Below are 17,873 nucleotides of genomic sequence, written 5' to 3'. Positions count from 1 at the left end.
GCCCGCACCCGCCCCCGGCCCAACCGCCGGCCCGGGGGCCGTTCCTGGCACGGCGGGGCCGTTCCTGACAGCGCCGGGGGCCGTTCCCGGCGCCGCGGGCACAGCCCCGCGTCCCTCCCGCCCGCCCGGAGCGGCCGCTGCACCGCGCGGCCTCGAGGCCCGGCCGGTGCCCGGGGCGGGCCCGGGCGGTGCCCGCGGCTCTCGCGAGAGCGGGGCGGGGCGGCCCCGGGGCGGGCAGGGAGGAGGCGGCTCCGGGACCCGCCGTGCCGCCCGCCTGTCACAGCGCCCGGGCCGCCCAGCGCCGCCAGCAGCCGGTAAGGGCCCGCCGGGCGCGGGGCAGCGCTGCCGGGGGGGGGCGAGGGGAGGGCCAGCAGTAGGGGATCCCCCGCGCCGCGCCGGGCCGCTCCCGCCATCGCAGCCCCGCGTGGGGAGCCGGGCGAGGCCGCGCAGCAACGGGAGGAAGGGGTGGGTCTGCCGGGGCAGCCGGGCTGCCGCCCGCGGGGGGGCGCCGGGCGGGCGCTGGGCCCGCCCCGCGGGGTGCCCGGGGCAGCGCTGGGCAGGCGGCGGCTCCCCCCGCGGAGCGCGGGCCGGGGGCGGCGGAGGAGCCGCAGAGCCGCGCCGGGCTGGGCGGGTCCCGGCGGCCGCGCTGGGCCGGTGGCGGGCGGGGGGCGGCGGCTCCATCTCCCCGTGGCGGCTCCATTTTCCCCCGCGGGCTCCATCTCCTCTCCCAGACCTCCATCTCCATCCTGCCCGGGGCTCCATCTCCCCCTTTCCCCCGGGGGTCTCCATCCCCCCGCGCCGTGCCCGGTTCGCCGCCCGTGTGCTGCCGCATTCCCGGCCCGCGCGGGTCCCTCCCGGCCGGGTGGGTGGGCCGGGCTCGGCGTGGTGAATCAGGCGATGGGGAGCGCAGGCTGGGTGCCGGCTGCTGGTGAAAGTGTGGCGGGGAAGCGCGGCGGGTGTTTACCTCCGGCCGGGGCCGCCCGCAGGCTGGAACGGGGAGGAAGCGGCAGCAGCAGCAGCGATGGCGCGGCTGGTGGCGGTGTGCCGGGACGGCGAGGAGGAGTTCCCCTTCGAGAAGCGGCAGATCCCCCTCTACATCGATGACACCCTCACGGTGAGTCCCTCGGGCCCGTCCCGCCGTGCCCGCGCCTCCCGCGTGTTGCAATTCCCAGGCCGGGCCTTTCCTCCTTTCCGGGCCTCGCTGGCTCCTCCTCGGGCTCCTGCAGCCTTAATCTTTGGGACTTTGCAACACTTGGGGTTAACAGAGCTGAATGTGGCAACTTTTTTTATCTGATGGCCGGCTCTGAAAGCGGGCGAGCCGCATAATGAGGGAGTTCGCGCTGTGCCGGGGCCTGTGCACAAGTTGTGCCGGAGCCACGAGCGTGGCTCGGTGCTCAAGGGTGGAGCAAAGCCATTTTTCAGCTGGGAAGGAAGGGAGCCATGTTAACGTGAAAGCCCGGCTTCAAACCGGCTGATTGTTCTGCTCTTAAAACAGCCGAGGAAAGGCTGAAGGCATTTTCGAAAGCTTTGGCGTGAAGTCAGGGTTATCGAGTCTGCAGAAATGGAACGAATCGGGGAGTTCCCATTTCAGGGTGTTGCTGTGAATTGGAAAACGTGGTGGTTTGGCCGTTTCCAGAAGATTCAGGGGAAAAAAATCAACTAAATGCAGCTTGGAGGTTCTCTGGTCCTCCTCCTCGTGAGTTTAGAGGAAGGTTGAAAAATTGTATTGTAGGAGAACACGGAGCAAATGGAAAAAAAAATTCTCTAACTAGCCAGTCGCTCTTTGCTTTAATTCTTAAAGCATGAAAATGCCTTGAAAATAATATCACACTTAGTGTAATTCGGTATCTTAATGATTCATATTTGATTTCTCTTGACAATGAGACAGTAACTGTTGTTACTTTAAGTGATGTAAAGTGGGGGTGATTTAAATTCCTAATCTAATGTTTAGGATGGAAGAATCCCCGAGTTTTATCAGCTAAGGAAGGTGCCCCTGCACATGGCAGGGGGCTGGAACTGGATGATCTTCAAGGTCCCTTCCAAGCCAAACCATTCTTCCACCTTCCAGAACAAAACTGTTGAATGTCTTCAGACAGGCCCCAGCTGGTTTTGCTGCATTTGAAGGAAGTTCTATTGCTGTATTTCAGTTTTGATCAGTTTGAATGGTGGCATATCATTAATTTACGAAATATAATCAATATTTTTGGGTTCTCTCTGGTTAACTGTATTCAGGTATTAGGCAGAGTTTCCCTTAAAGTAGTCCAAAGCAGTATCTGCCTCTCCTGGACGGGCTGATGACCTGGAAATCCCAGTGCTGTGCAGGAATATTGCAAGTTTGAGTTTTTTGGTGTCTTGGCCACACCTTGAAAGTTATTGTGCCTATTCATTTTCCATGTGGTTTTTGGTTTTAAGCTCTTGGGGTTCTCTTTTTTTTTTTTTTTTCCTTTTTTTTTTTTATCTCCTTCCTGGAGTTCCTATAAAAATTACTCATTAATTTGTGTCATGTAGACTTGCCATGCTCTTGTTATTTTTGTTGTGTGTAATAGGTTGAGAGTGAAAATTCAGCTCTACTTGGTAGATGACTTCAGCAGACCTAAAATTTCATTTGTGGTTTAGTCCCAGAATTTAACACCAAGCCCAAACTTTGTGTAATTGCACTGTGTTGTTGCTGCCCTTCTGCTTTCTACACCATTCTCATGTCTGAAAGGGTCCTCTAACTGTAAATCAGTTTGATATCTGGAGGAAAGGCATTTATGCAAGTGCAAGTCATCCTCACTATGAGAAAATCTTACCTTGTGTCCTTTTTTTTTTTTTTTTTTTTTCCTGGTCATTCTATTACTGTTGTTACAAAGCATTTGGATTTCTAGGTGGTTTCTGGAGGCTTTTATTAAAAAAAAAAAAAATCTGCAGAAGCAAGTGAATGAACTCTTGAGTTTCCTTGTCTGTCATCTATAATTTATTTTTTAAATACTTAATGAGAGCTATTACAAGACATGCAGCTGTCTTTGAAACGGAATTTTACATCTGCAGCACTATCTTTAAAAAATAATGGTGGATATTGATAGTAACTGGCTTCTGTTACCTCTCTGAAAACCAAAATTTTAAAAATAATGGGACCAACGAACCTGTTAGTCAGCTGGAATCTGTGCCTTGAATCTGGAATCGGTGAATTAGTGATTGCAAATTAGGAGTGAATGGCCCATGTGCTCTTCACCTGGGATGTTGCTTTGTAGTAGGCCAGGAAGCAGCTCAGGTGCAGGGAGATGCTGCTGCCCTGAGTGGATTCTTCACCACCACACTTCCCTGTTCCTTCTGGCTCAGCCAGAAATTAAAGGAGGTTTCAATATTGAACCCTTTTCATTTCTTAAGAAGCTTTTATGGTTTCTAGAAGGCATTCCATTTGATGTGGTATTACAGGATTTTTTTTTTTTTCCCTTCCAGTTCAGGGTGTGATGGTGGTTGATGTTTAACCACTTAATAAAATCTCATCAGACACATGAATTAATTTAGTCTTTGATTCTTTTGCTCTGTTGTACAAAATACCTCCGGGTGTTGTCTGATAGTGGGAGATGAAGGTGAGGGGGGAGAAATAGGCAGATTTATCTCTTGTCTGTGTTATTAGCAGATAGAGCTTTTTACTTTTGCTTGTAGTTCCTGGCCTGCAGAAACACGACATTAGTGATGTAGGAAACCTGCAAATCTGCAGCAGAAACTGGTGGGGAGGGATCAGGGCTGAGGGAAGCTGGAAAAGGAGCTGAGGGTTAGGATTGGCAGTGGCCCTGCTCTACACACTGATGAAGCAGCTGTGCCACTGCTCAGATTGGGGCACATGGGACAGCAAAATAATGCCTTGTTCTCAGAGAAATGGTGTTTATTTTGGAGTGGTGTTCAGTGCCTGGAAAAGTGAGTGTGTGAGTCCTCTGGAGGTAGAGTTGGCAATTAGGCAGACAGCAGGGAATTCTGCCTTCACTAGACAGCTGAGGGAAGGTGAAGGAGGAAAAGGGATGAATCAGACAGTTTATTTGGTGTTCATTTGCATTTGAGTTATTAACCAGAGTTGTTATTTTGTCTTTCAGATTTTAAAGTGAACTTTCAGTATTCATATTGACAAATTCCCTGTTTCTCATTTTGGACAGAGAAGAGAGCTAAGCCAGGCTTTACACATTTTTTCTTGTTGCTTTCGTCTTATTCCATGGTTGCACAGTTGGATTTTTGGCTGAAAGTTGCTTTCCTGATTTCTGCCTCCTCCCAAGAAATTGCCCTCTTTGTTTCTCAGTAATTTGATAAGAAATGTTATTAATTACTTACAAGTAATCACATTGTTCTGTAGGCTTAACATTTTGCTTTGAGCCTCTTGAGAGTTGCAGCTGCAATCACACAAAGCAAACTATGCCTTGGAGTACCTTGTTGGGTTAATATGGTTTGAAATTAGCCTTTGGAGGAGTTGACTCTGTCATTAAACTGTTGTGACTGTTTCCTCAGAGCTTTATAAATTTAGTTAAGCTGTTGGGTCCATTCGGATCTCAGTGTGTTGAAGTTTTTTGTTTGTTTGTTTTAGCTGAAGCAGGGTCTCAAGTTGTGTAGATGATAATATAAATACTGATGGTCCATTTAGCAACAGCTATTTAAGAGTTGCCATTTATAAACTACCTTTAGAACATTATATTAATGAAGCATTTATTACTTTGCTGAAACAGTCACTGTCTGAAACAGTTCATTTTATCCTTTCCCAAGCTCCTGTAATTATGTGAAAAGAATGAGTATTTAACATAATTTCAGTCTTATTTCCCCCAAGAAAGTAAAACAACTAATGCTCTGTTTGGCTTTGTTTATTTTGTCTGAAAGCTCCTCTTTAAATTGTTTTTCCTCTCTTGTATAGATGGTGATGGAATTTCCTGATAATGTGTTGAACCTTGACGGACATCAGAATAACAGTACACAATTGAAACAGTTCATCCAGGTAAATAATGTTTCCTAAGAAGTGAGATTTTTGCTTTCCTCAGGTTGGTTTTTTTGCTTCTTTGGGAGGTTGTGACCCTGGAAATGCCTCAGACACGTCAGCACCTGGGAGCAGTCACACATTGGTACCAAAGTGCACTGGCTTCACTGTGCTCTGGATTCCACAGCATTTATTGCATCTTGTCTTGTCAGGAGGCAATTGCTGCGTGTCTGAGAGCTCAGAATCTGCAATGGAAGCAACAGCTTCTAAATACATCTCGATTTTTATTTTTCTGAGCAGTTTTGAGCTGCCTTTTCAAGTGGAAGCGTGGATTGCTTGAGGTTGGGTTCTTTTGATTAGTGCCAGGGCAGAATTTGTGTGCCAATTTGTAGATTTTATATAGATAAGTAGTGAGAATTGGTTTTGTGGTACCCCAGAAACTTTAATCCTAGAAACTGATGTGCCAACCTCTGGAAAATAACTGTAACACCTGTAGCAGGTGCAGAATGGTGCCAGCTGCTGTCCAGAGGGGCAGAGCTTGCTGCTCTGCAGTTGCACGGCCTCGCTCAGGGTTGACAGCAGCAGTGCAGACACGTGCTGCATGCCAAGTGTAGCTGGGTTGTGAAAATAGCTCCTTCCTGCTTTGCTGTGACTCCTGCAATTAATTACAGGAAAGAGGGTTATTGCAGAGTGATAGTGCTTGGCAGATGATTTAATGGGCTCTTCCTCTAAGAGCACAAACCTTAAATGTTACCTGATGGTACCTCTGCTTTCCATACTGCATGGAAGGAGCTGAGAGTGCTTTCCCTTTTCAGTGGATGCGAGTTCTGCTGTCTTGTGTGGTCTTTTCTTCCTTTTCCCCAAAGTTGTGGCAAGTCCTTTGTGCATGAGGAGTGTTGGAGTGGTGTGATGTGACAATAGTACAGAAAATACTCTGGTGACATGACATTCCCTGTGCAGATACAACTCAAGTGTGGGTTTGTGTGTTGGGGTGCGAGGAAGGGATCCTCTGCTCTGCACACCTCTGCTGGTGGCACTCCAGTGCTGCTGAAAGCCAAGGCAGTAATTCAGCAGCGAGAAGGACCAGAAGGGTATGTGCATTTTGTGGGGACACGTACCTGGATGTGTTTGACACAGGGGCCAGGAGACACATCTACAATCATTTACTGATGTAAGCAAAATTGGAAAGTGTTCTCATTAATGTTCTCTTAATAGCAGACATTGGATGTTCACTACTGAAGTCAGAGGCTTCACCCTGAGTAGCAATGATGCTTTCTTTAATTCCAGCTAGTAGGATTGTAATGGGAAATGGCATTTAGCCTTCCAGGAAAAATACTGCTAAATTGGCATGGTCTGAGCAGAACAAGCTGGTTGTAAATGAGATTTCCATAAATGCCAGTGAGCGTTGGTGAATTTCCTTTCCACGTGCCCAAGATGAAAGGAGTGTGAGTAGAAGATGAAAACTTGCAGTTGGTGTGTGTGAGACCTTTTCCCACAACATCTGTGCTGAGGTGGAGAAACAGGATTTCCCAATGGCGACAGTTACTCTGAAGCAGCATTTGCGGTGAAAGGAGGCAACAAAGAGGAGAAAAAAATCCCAGAGAAGAAGTGTTGAATGATTTGATTTTTGTGGTTTTTTTGCAGAGACACAGCATGCTGAAGCAGCAGGACCTGAACATTGCCATGATGGTGACGTCGCGGGAGGTGCTGAGCGCGCTGTCGCAGCTGGTGCCGTGCGTGGGCTGCCGGCGCAGCGTGGAGCGCCTCTTCTCCCAGCTGGTGGAGTCAGGGAACCCTGCCCTGGAGCCCCTCACCGTGGGGCCCAAGGGGGTGCTCTCAGTCACCCGCAGCTGCATGACTGATGCCAAGAAGCTTTACACGCTCTTCTACGTGCACGGGTCAGTGTCTGCGGGCTGCTCGCGCCGTCCCCGCTCTCTGCGCGTCGCCTCCTTGGCGGTGCTGAGTTGTCACAACACGTTCTCCTCTTCAACATCCATAATTACAGCCACTTGTTGCCTAAACTGGGGAAAAAGCAAACCTAATCTTTGATACCACCAGTTTCAGTGCCATGATTGCAGTTGAAAGATGCCAATATTTGATGTTTGGTCCTTAATCTGATATGGGCGCTGTGGGGTTTTTCATGGTCTCTGGAAGAAGAGTGTTTGCCTTGCTGCTTGGCACGTAAAAAAAATAAGAGTGTTGATTTTTTCCACCAAAGCTTGCTGCTCTTAGGTAGAAAGGTTAACACTGAGAAAGTGAGGCCTTCTGGCCTTGCTGAGCACAATAAATGCTCCAGTGCCATTAGTTCCTCAGCTGTGAGCAGAGCAAACAGTGAGTGCTCAGCACAGTGTGCCTTGGCCTTCCAGTTGCCTTCAGCTCGTTCTTCTTGCTCCAGTTAGCAGGAAAAGTAGGGAAGGTTAGTGCAGAATTGAGGAGATTGAGATGGGGAGAGTGAGGTAGTGTAACCTGATCCAGTGGTTTTCAGAATACAATGTTCCTCACATTTTTTTCCCCATAGGTCCAAACTGAATGACATGATTGATGCAATTCCCAAAAGTAAGAAGAACAAGAGGTGTCAACTACACTCCCTGGACACACACAAACCAAAACCTTTGGGGTAAGTCTGTGCTTAACATGCACAATTGAAAAAAAGGCAAAAAGCAGGAAGCAAAGTATAGACACTGATTTATTTTTAAGCATTGAGATTAATTTTTATGCTCTGATCTGTTTGCCAGAGTAGCAGTTGGATTGTAGCAGACCCTGAATAGTTGTTGGGGAGAGGAAGAGAAGCATCAGGAGTTTTGGGCATGCTCAGGGCATGGATGGCTTCTGTCCTGTGATATAAACAATGCTCTAGAAAGACAAACTGGTTTTTGTACTCTAGACCAAAATGGTTGCTCAGCAGATTTTCTCACATTGAGAATAATGCTAAATAAATATCCATCATTTTGCTTGGGATTATTAAAAATGCCTTACACAACTGTTAACCAAGGGCTTTATTGTGGTTGGATGCAGGGTTAAAACTGGAACTCCATAAAATGTATTTTCTCAAAAGTGCCAGCATGTTTTGAATATACCACTGAACAATATGCATATATGCCTCTGTCTTGAAGTTGAAATGATTTATTCCAGCTGGTTAAGCAGAACACTCCCTGTAAATCTGTTGTGGATTCTGGGGAGGTTTCTTGTTTGTGAGGTGGCTCCTTTTATTTTTTTTTTTCATATGATGACCAATAAATTACTCTCTTGGGCTTAATTGGAGTGTCTGGACCTTTTTTACTCAGCTGTGTTCTGCTGCTGGTTAAGCCTCCAACCTGTGAAAGCTTGCTCATGGTTTCCAGTTACACGACATGACTTTTTCTGTGCAGATTGGAGTCTCTCTGGGTTTAGTTAAATCCCCTGGGATACCAGGCATGTGGAATTTGACACTTGATTTTTGCTTGTGCTGCTTGAGGATACTGGGAACTAATCATAATCTTCTATTATATTTTGGTTATAGGCCTTTCACAAAACTAGTTTAAAGCTTATGTTACACATGATCCTGAGAGTATAGAGGTGTATATATGTATATATATTTCTTCCTTAAATAAAGCAAATTCATAGCATTGTGAAAGTGGGTTTTGGGGTTTTTGTATATTTAGTGAGCTTAATCTTTTCCGTGTGAGAACAGATGCTGTGGAACCTGCAGTTTGCACTTTGGTGAGGTAGAACAATTCTGAAGCTGAATGAATAAAGAGGAAAATGCTGCTTTTATTTCCTCAATTCATGCTGGAATAAATCCCCTTATTCTTTTGGACGCTGGCAGGTTAATAGGGAATATGAGGAAGCACAATATTTTATACTCTGCAGGTAAAACTTTGGGGTTATCAGAAAACGTGGCCTGTGGACAAGCAGTGCAGTTTGCTAAAGAAGCAGGACTTGCAGGACTTCCTCAGCTGGAACCCCTCTGTTCTGTACAGAAGTGACCAGAGTGTATCAGTACTGATAGAAATTCAAATAAACAGGCTCTGGCTGGGCTGTGGAGGCACAGAGTTGTCACAGAACAAACTTCATTTACCAATGTAGAGCTCCTGCTCCACATCTTTACAAGAAACTCCTTCAGATGAGTTGCATCTGTTGGGCATTTCCTCTACACAAAAAAGGCTTTGAGTTGGAGCTGGGTGTTTAATTAGAGGAGTTATGTAAGCAGCTAATGCCACTCGAGGGTTACTTGATGTCCTCAGTCTGTGCCTGGCTTTTGGCTCCTCAGCTCCATTTGGGGCTCAGGAGCATTTGAAACTCTCCTAAATGCAAGGCCTATGACCTGGCAAACTGGGTAATGGCGCATAGAACTCCTCTAATTAGGAAATAGGGCTGCTTCTTCCCATTTTCCTGCTCTATCTGTAAGACAGACGTGAGCATTCTGATAAAGTATTAACTGTAGAAAAGCCTGTAAATAACCATGACTTGTTTTTTAAAGTCTGTTTTTTGCTCACTTTTAGCACATCCAAATGTGAGTTGTAAAATTATTTTGATATACTAACAAATTTTTGAAATTTGAGGTAGGATGTTTTATGGTGAAAGTTGTTGGGGTTTTCTTTGTTTTGCTTTTTTTTCTTTTGTTATTTTACCAAATTGTCTTCAGCTGACAAGTATTAAAACTTGTATGTGTTTATACTTAAAGTAATATTCTGAAAATGACTGGTTTGCAGCTGTAACATTAGAAAGTTGATGAGTCTGGGTTATGAACATGGACAGCAAAATTTGCATCTCAGTTCTGACCCAGACTTTCACAGATGGTGTGTAGATATACATATAGGCTTAACCTATAAACAATTCAAATAAAATCAAGGAACAGAGCAGCATTTTCCATAGGATTTGTTTAGGAAAAATAACTAGCTGATAATATATATGTTATAGGTCTGAAAAATGTTTGGTAATACTATGTGACAGTGAAAGGAGCAGTAGCAGACTCAGTTCAAAGAAATTAAAAGCAGTTAAGAAAAGTAGAGAAGACAGGAAGAGGAAAGAGAGCAAGTGTAGCATCATTTTCTGCTATGGACCTTCCCAGGGAGCAGTCAGGTAAAGAATGAGGCTTTGCTGGGCTTGTTTACTGACCCCCAGCAGGACAATGCAGAGTTTTGTGTCTCATTTCCTCGCAGGGGTTGCTGGATGGATGTGTGGGAGCTCATGTCCCAGGAGTGCAGGGATGAAGTGGTTCTGATTGACTCGAGCTGCCTCCTAGAAACGTTAGAGACCTACCTACGGAAACACAGGTATGTGAAAGGAGCAAACCACAGCTGCCTGCTGAGAAACACGTGCTTTTAGGAGATCAAAACATTCAAAATGTAGAGGGGTTTATTCCTTGTGAAACTGAAGGTCTCAGCTTGGTGGTGATGGGGGACTTTGCCAGGCTGATGAGACAAAGATGGTGAAATATTCTGTGTTCAATGCAAGGGAAAATGTGGAGACCTCTGATGAAGTGAAGTCATAGCTGCTTGTCTTAATATTTTTGGCTAGGATTAAATCATGATTTACAGTTTAATGTTTAAAAGCTGTGTGTTCTCATTCATTCTTTCTCTGCTCTTGGGCTGTGCCTGTTTTTAGGCTTTCAGGGAGTATGTGCCATTTTGAAATCCTGTCAGCTGCACTAGTGCAAGCAGATTTTAGGCTTGGTGTTGCCTCTAAAGCACTGTTTTAAACCACTTGTTTATGCCTGGTGCTGGTAAATCTCTCTTGCAGGGCAGAAATAAACCATTAAATTATAGTTGCATGTGCACAGGAGCTACTGTGCTGATTGAAAAGTTAATTTCCAGCAGTCTCAAGGTTCTGATATGAACTGTGGGGGCACAGATGGGTGCGGGGGTGGCGGTGCTGTGGAAATAACACTTTGGAAACAAAATAACTTTAATCTCCTGTGACATTAAACACTGCCTTGGCTGCCTTCCTGGTGCTAACCTGCAATAATACTGCTGTTTTCTCTCCTTCCACCGCAGAAAGCAGACAGGTATCGTAGCTCGACAGTAGCAAAATATGTTTGACTTAGTGCTGTCAAGTGGCTGGAGACACTAGGGAAGGGAAAAACACCATCCAGAGCTGGCATGGGGAGCCAGCTTCCTGAGCTGAAATGTGAGCAGCTTGTCTGACTTGCATTTTTAGAGTCATCCAGCAAGAGATCTTGTAGCCTCTTGAAGGTTACTCCTCTTATGACACAGAATGAGCTTAATTTGCTTGTATTTTAATTATAAGTATACTTCTGTCACACATGAGCTGTCACATGTTTAAAATGAGTACGTTGTGTTATAAATAACCCTCGTTTGGCCATCAGCACAGCAATCTAATAATTCAAAATATGTTTGTAGTGGAAACAAGAATTGCTCTTGTACAGCAGGCATCAGGGGAAACTTTGCCTTGTTTCTTATCACTCACTTGAGTACACTTGGAAGAATTGCTAGAAGGTGATGTGGCATGTGTTGCTTGAGAGAGGGATTTTGCCCTGGTTTGCACTGTTTGCTCAGTGTTGAGATTTTTGATCTTTGAGTTGAATTCTGTGTGGGAATTTCCTCAAATCAAGGATTCGCTTTGGAGAAGTTTGATATCTTGGTAGTAATATCATTGATATCATTGGAATAGGTGGGATAATTGATGTGGATAATAGCCATAATATTACAATAATGACACTTTGTGAAGCACCATGACCCTCCCGTGCCCCAGCCGAGACACATCACCGCGGAGCCAGCACCTTCGGGCAAACCCAGCCTGATCCTGTGCTTTCCCCCAGGTTTTGCACCGACTGCAAGAACAAAGTGCTGCGTGCCTACAACATCCTGATCGGGGAGCTGGACTGCAGCAAGGAGAAGGGATACTGTGCTGCCCTGTACGAGGGGCTGCGCTGCTGCCCCCACGAGCGCCACATCCACGTGTGCTGCGAGACCGACTTCATCGCGCACCTCTTGGGCCGGGCCGAGCCCGAGTTCGCAGGAGGGTATGAGTATGTAATTGGCTAGAGTGGGCTATCTAGCGCTTTGCTTCTTTATTTGACTCTAAAATGTCTTTGCCCAAAGTGGCTTTTTGCCTCTTTGCTGTGTGATGAACTCGTGGTTGTGAATATTTGTACTGGTGTAGGCTCGGAGAGAGCGCTTTGAAGGTTTCAGCTGTGCTTTGGAAGAAAAGGAGTTACCAAATGTCTTCCAGTTCATTGTTGAGTCCCTAGAGCTGCCTGCTTGTCCACTGAGGTGTTCAAATATGCAAAATAGAAAGAGAGCCTTGGTTGAGTTCTGCCAAATGCCAAGTTTTTGAGTGAGTTTTGTAGCTGTTTGTTTATTTCTGAACCTTTTTTTAATCATCTTAAAACCTTTCAGTGAAAAGGACAATTCTGAGCTCAGTATTGGAGAATCATAGAATGAGTTGGAAATGACATTAAAGGTCATCTAGTTCCAACCTCAATACCTTTAAAGCTCAGTCATAACTGTTTCATGAGGAGAGTAAATCTTTTCATAGTAGTTTTCCCTTAACAGATTGACCAGATTGATAGGTAATAGATTGGTAATGAACAGATGAATGCTGAAATGTTTTTACTCTGCACGGTAAGTAATGTACAAAATTCCCTGTGTGTTTATTCAGCTTGACCTAACCAATGGTGAAATAATTGCTGTGAGCTCCAGCAAATTTTAGGACACAAAAGAATGCATTTTTCTGGCATTTAAACTCTTGATCCCTCCTAGGGAAGAGCAGGATGTGGCACCTGAAGCCAGAGGTGGCAAGGCACAATGCTGCTCCACAGTGGTGGCTTTGACCTGTTCCTTTCTATTTTGCATCTGCATGCAGCACAGCAGAGCCCTGCCAGGCTTCTCCTGCAAACACAGCTGCAGTTGTACCTCCAGAGAACACGTCAGCCCTGCTTTGATCCCTTGGTTGGCTTCCAGCTGCTCTAACAATGCTGTGCTTTGGTTCCCCTTTCCCCCAGACGGAGAGAGAGGCACGCCAAGACAATAGACATAGCCCAGGAGGAGGTTCTCACCTGCCTGGGCATCCACCTGTACGAGAGGTTGCACCGGATCTGGCAGAAGCTGCGGGCTGAGGAGCAGACGTGGCAGATGCTCTTTTACCTGGGGGTTGATGCTTTACGCAAGAGCTTTGAGGTAAAAACATGGAATTTTATCCACCTTGTGTCTGAATTGCTGCTGCAGCTGGGCCCATTGTCACTAATTTGTTTTGTGCTCCCTAGCATAGGGCTGGAAGGAGTGTCAGGGGTGTTGCACTCAATCCCTTGTTTGGTTGTGTGACATCCATGCACGGCACAACTGGAGCGTGTTCCCATGTGGAATAAACTGGAATATAAAAGATTGAGGCTTGCTTTTACTTTCAAGCTGCCCATTCCAGTGCACTGAACCTTCTGTGTTATTAATTCTGTTTTTCTTCCTGATTGCATTTAAAATAGCTCAGGCTGCATACAGCAGTTTTTGGTTGGTTTATGAGTAAAAATGGAGGATGTGCTTTTGGATTACAAAAGTGGTTGCTAGCTCTTGTGGTCAGCTTATTCCCAATGCACTCTGATCCTGTGGGATCCTGGGCTTCAGACAGAACTCCTTTAACACATACCAATACTTAATATTAATTGACAATTTATGTGATCTTTTTTGTTACGTTCGTCTTCCATTCATAGTAACTTTTCTCTCTAAAAACTTCTAAAACACCAGAGAAGGGAGGAGGAAAATCAGTTTGGGAAAGATTATAATGGAACATTGAGCTGGTTAGTTCTTGGGGTTTTTTTACTCCCATAGGATCAGAGTATCATAGATTCAACAGTGTGTTAAAATCTGCAACTTTTCACTGAAAAATGTGAATCTGGGCCATAGGTGTGACCCAGAGCTCCCCCCCACGAGTTCCCAGCAGCCTAAATCACTGCATCTGGGTGGGCATTTCTCTCCTGTAGTCAATAGTTGTGTTCCTGGGATTTCAATACTGGCTGTTTTCCTTCTCCTTTTTTCTAACTGTAAAAGCCTGAATTGTGATAACTTCTGTAACTGGATCTAACCTCTTGTAAACAGATGGCTGTGGAAAAAGTGCAGGGCATTAGTCGATTGGAGCAGCTCTGTGAAGAGTTTTCAGAAGAGGAGAGAGTGAGAGAGCTGAAACAAGAGAAGAAACGCCAAAAGCGGAAGAACAGACGGAAAAATAAATGTGTGTGTGAGATCCCTGCTCCTCTGCAGGCAGCAGAAGAGAAGGAAATCAATCAGGCAAAGGTAAACATGGATAGCTGGGGCTTCATCCATCAGCTCACTGTTCCATGGTAGAATTCTTGAGGGATTTTATTGCATTTTGGTCACTGGTGGAATTTAATTCCAGATGAGCAGAGCCTTTGTAAAGTAATTACCTGGGACTCCTCCACTTTTGGGGTTTGGTGGGGGTGGGTTTTGTTTTTTAATCCTAAATCTGAGGTTCAGGTTATGGCAGATTATTTGTCAACTGTGACTTCTTAAAGATCACTCCAGAACCTGGGGACTCCAATGCTACTTGTAGACAATTACCATTGAATTTTTGGAGAGAGAGAATGTTTAAGTGGAATTACTACTCGGGATCTCTTGGCTGACCTTAATGAGCTGTGGCCGTGGGTCAAGGTAAATTGGTTGGGGTTTTGTTTAGTGGTGTTGTACTTGTGAAGAATTCTAAGCAATGGTGTTATCAGTCAGTGTCAGCTGGTTTTTCTCATGGAAAGAGTATCCTTTACAAAAATGCTGGCTGAGCTGCTTTCAGTGCCTGCAAGTGTTTTTTGTTTCTGTTTGAAGGAGAACTCAAACTTCACGGAAAGCAGCTGCAAAGCCTGTGGTAGCACCGAAGAAGCCAACAACTGTGTAGAAGTAATTGTTACTAATGAAAGCACTTCTTGCACTTGTCCTAGTAGTGGTACCCTATTAGGCTCACCTAAAATCAAGAAAGGTATGTTAAATGTTAATATTTTTCATTTTAAAAAGCATTTGCCATTTATGGGGTGAACAGTGGTCACCTGGTTTTAAAAAGGAGCCTGCCCGTGGCAGGGGGGTGGAATGAGGCGATTTTTAAGAACACTTCCAACCCAAACATGTCTGGGGTTCTCAGAATTCTTTCTTGTTAGAGGCATAACTAAAGAATGAGCAGCAGTTCCTACAGATGGCAGTAATTTTGGCCTCTGTCTCAGGTTTATCTCCACACTGTACTGGCAGCGACTGTGGCTATTCCTCGAGCATGGAGGGCAGCGAAACGGGGTCCCGGGAGGGCTCGGACGTGGCCTGCACTGAGGGCATCTGCAACCATGATGAAAATGGTAGGTTTGGGAAGAAGATAATGATGCTTTAATATCCCCAGAGCTGCAGCACCTCAAAAGAAACTTGGCTGTGTTTTGCAGGGGACGATGCCTGCGTCCATCGCTGCGATGACAAGGAGGAGGATGGAGACAGCTGTGTGGAGTGCTGGGCTAATGCAGAGGAGAGTAACACAAAAGGCAAAAACAAAAAGAAGAAAAAGAAAAGTAAAGCTTTGAAGTGTGAGAACGACCACGTAAGGAGCATGGCCCTGCCAGATGTTTCTCTAAATGCTTACATTTGAAAGTAGTTGCGGAAGGATTTTAAATTCCAATTGAGACTTACACTGAAAATGGGACAGTGGGGGTCTGCTGTTCCCTTGTCATCCCAGGTTTTGGAATTGAGGTCCTTCCTAGAGTAGGTTGTGGTGAAGTCTCTTCTATGTCCCTAAGCATGTGCACTTTTACTCACTCTCAGTGAATGTGCCACCCCCAGCTCCCCAGGCACACGTTTAAATACGAATATTTACCCTTGCTCACCTTTGAACCTTCCTCTTTTCCCTCTGCTTCCATCTTAAACTTGAATATTCCATTTAAAACATCGCTGGCAGTTCATTGCAGGCTCTTTTCCATTTCAGATTCAGAAACTTGGGAGCTGTCTGGCAGATGCAGGTAGCAGAGAGACCTCAGGAAATCTCACACACACAGAGTTTCACCGCGACAAGACCAAAGACACACACGCTGAGAGCTGCTGTAGCGCAGACAAAAGTGGCCAGCAGTTGCCTTGGTTTGAGCATATGAAAAATGTGTCAGAGTTTGCAGAACCTACAGAAATGTCACTTGTCCCCGATACTGGAAAAGGTGCCAAAAGCTTAGTGGAACTCCTTGTAAGTAACCGCTGCCTTCAAATTTTAGGTTGTAGCATCCTGCTTTAATCTTCGGGGCTGAGAACCAGTGAGGAATTAAGTGCCAGTGTTCAGTTCAGTTCCTTGTGCATGTTCCCTGAGAAGTTTATAATTGAATGCTTTGCAGAGGAGGAGAAATTGTCACTGGAATGCAGTGACAGAGCTTGTGTTGCAAGTGCTTATTGTCAAGGATTGCATTATTCCGTAACATGAAGTGGGCATTATTGCTGCCTTCAGGCCGCAAATGTTACTTCCCACTGCAGCTCCTTGGGCAGCTTTCTTCTCTCTCCTTTCCTTCTCCTTCCATTTATTAAGGTACTTTGCTCTCTTTCCCTACTTTTCTCTTTTTTTTCTTTTTTTGTTTTCATCTTCCCTCATTTTTCTCTCTCGTTCCCTACCTTTTCTTCCCTTTTTCTTTCTCCACCTTTTCCCCAAAACCCTCTGATAAAATCCATCCTCTTCCCGTGGGAATGTGCTAAGACTGAAGTGGATTAGGATCCATTTCATGACTGACCTGGCTCACCCCAAGCCAGCAGAGCTCAGTGTGAGCAGGGTGTCCAGCTCAGCCAGCTGGGATTGGGGCTGCTGTGCCAGGGAAGGCTGGGGACAGATGTGCTGCACAGGAGGGCAGCCCTGGAGCTCTGAAATCCCCGTTCTCATTGCAGGATGAGTCAGAGTGCACTTCTGATGAGGAACTGTTCATCTCCCAGGACGAAATCCAGTCGTTCATGGCAAACAACAAGTCTTTCTACAGCAACCGGGAGCAGTACCGGCAGCACCTGAAGGAGAAGTTCAACAAGTACTGTCGCCTCAACGATCACAAGGGGCCCGTCTGCAACAGCTGGCTGGCAACAGCTGGAGCCAACTGAACCCGATCCAACTCTGTCTGTCACTGAAACTCGAGATGACTACTGCGCCTTCTCCTTCCAAACTTAATTTAGTGACTTACGGCAAAATTTTATCTTAAATTAATGTGATTCTTTTTTTTTTTCCTTGGTTTTTTTTCCAGGGGGAGGCTGGTGGAGGTGATTTCCTTAATTTTGTTCTTTCTCCAGGCTTGTATTTTTAGTTGAGTAGCTGTGCAAGCCTCTCTTCTAATTTAAGCCATCTCTTTTCATTCAATGTTTCTCTTCCTGTGAGACTTACAAAAAGCAAACTAGTGGCAAAGTAATGTTGTACCTATAATTCTGTACAGAATGACAAGGAGCTGAATATAAGATTTTACAAAGTAGACATCCATTTGCAAAATGTTTTGGATGTAATATGTTAAAGCGCAATGTGCAAAAATTTAAATAAAGAATATTTATTAATATGCATAGTAAAGGTGGGCGTCTATGTTTGTACTGGAGTGCTCAGTCCCTGCGGTTCAGGAATGAGGTGGGGGTGAGGTGAGGGAGCTGCTCTGGGCAAGGACAGATCCTTGCAAACCTGTGCTGCTGCAGGGATGTGCTGTGGGGATGGTGGAGTCGCTGCCAGCCCAGCAGGGACTGTGAGTGCCCGGCTGTGTCGGTGGCACGGTCCCAACCTGGCACTGCTCGGCATCAGGTGCCTGTTCTGCTTCCAGGAGCTGGGATAAGGGATGGCCACGGAGCTGGCAGGGGCTCTGCCCTGGCAATCCTGGCGCGAGGGCTGTGCCCAAGGAAGGGCAGCACGCTTTAGTGGGGGGGATGGATGTGGAGGGTGCAGCTTGGGCCATTCTGGAGGCATTGTTGAACCCCACACTTTTCCTTCATCAATTCAATACCTGCACTTCTGCCTCTTGTGTTCAATT

At 46.0% G+C, this 17,873-nt stretch overlaps 1 protein-coding gene across 3 annotated transcripts; it reads left to right on the top strand.

The window, feature by feature from the left end:
- The first annotated feature begins 200 nt into the window (after positions 1-200).
- GGNBP2 (gametogenetin binding protein 2) lies at positions 201-17,425 on the top strand. Of its 3 annotated transcripts, none has more exons than XM_014255123.2 (14): positions 201-314; positions 987-1,114; positions 4,880-4,960; positions 6,584-6,837; positions 7,458-7,556; positions 10,081-10,194; positions 11,700-11,903; positions 12,885-13,059; positions 13,969-14,163; positions 14,707-14,857; positions 15,096-15,221; positions 15,303-15,454; positions 15,836-16,084; positions 16,768-17,425. In XM_014255123.2, the coding sequence occupies exons 2-14, from the start codon at positions 1,022-1,024 to the stop codon at positions 16,969-16,971; spliced, it is 2,097 nt and encodes a 698-aa protein (XP_014110598.1). In that variant the 5' UTR covers positions 201-314; positions 987-1,021; the 3' UTR covers positions 16,972-17,425. The 3 variants fall into 3 exon arrangements, with proteins under 3 accessions (XP_014110598.1, XP_005525747.1, XP_087922454.1); XM_005525690.3 differs by having other exon boundaries at positions 11,700-11,909; XM_088066328.1 differs by lacking the exon at positions 201-314 and adding an exon at positions 332-465 and having other exon boundaries at positions 11,700-11,909.
- The last annotated feature ends 448 nt before the right edge of the window (positions 17,426-17,873 follow it).

This window comes from Pseudopodoces humilis, chromosome 23 (assembly GCF_049639895.1).
Source record: "Pseudopodoces humilis isolate 2021_Gansu_Grassland_sample_001 chromosome 23, ASM4963989v1, whole genome shotgun sequence".
NCBI classification, from domain to species: Eukaryota; Metazoa; Chordata; class Aves; order Passeriformes; family Paridae; genus Pseudopodoces; species Pseudopodoces humilis.
The sequence above is the reverse complement of the archived record's forward strand: the minus strand, read 5'-3'. Positions and strand labels throughout refer to the sequence as shown.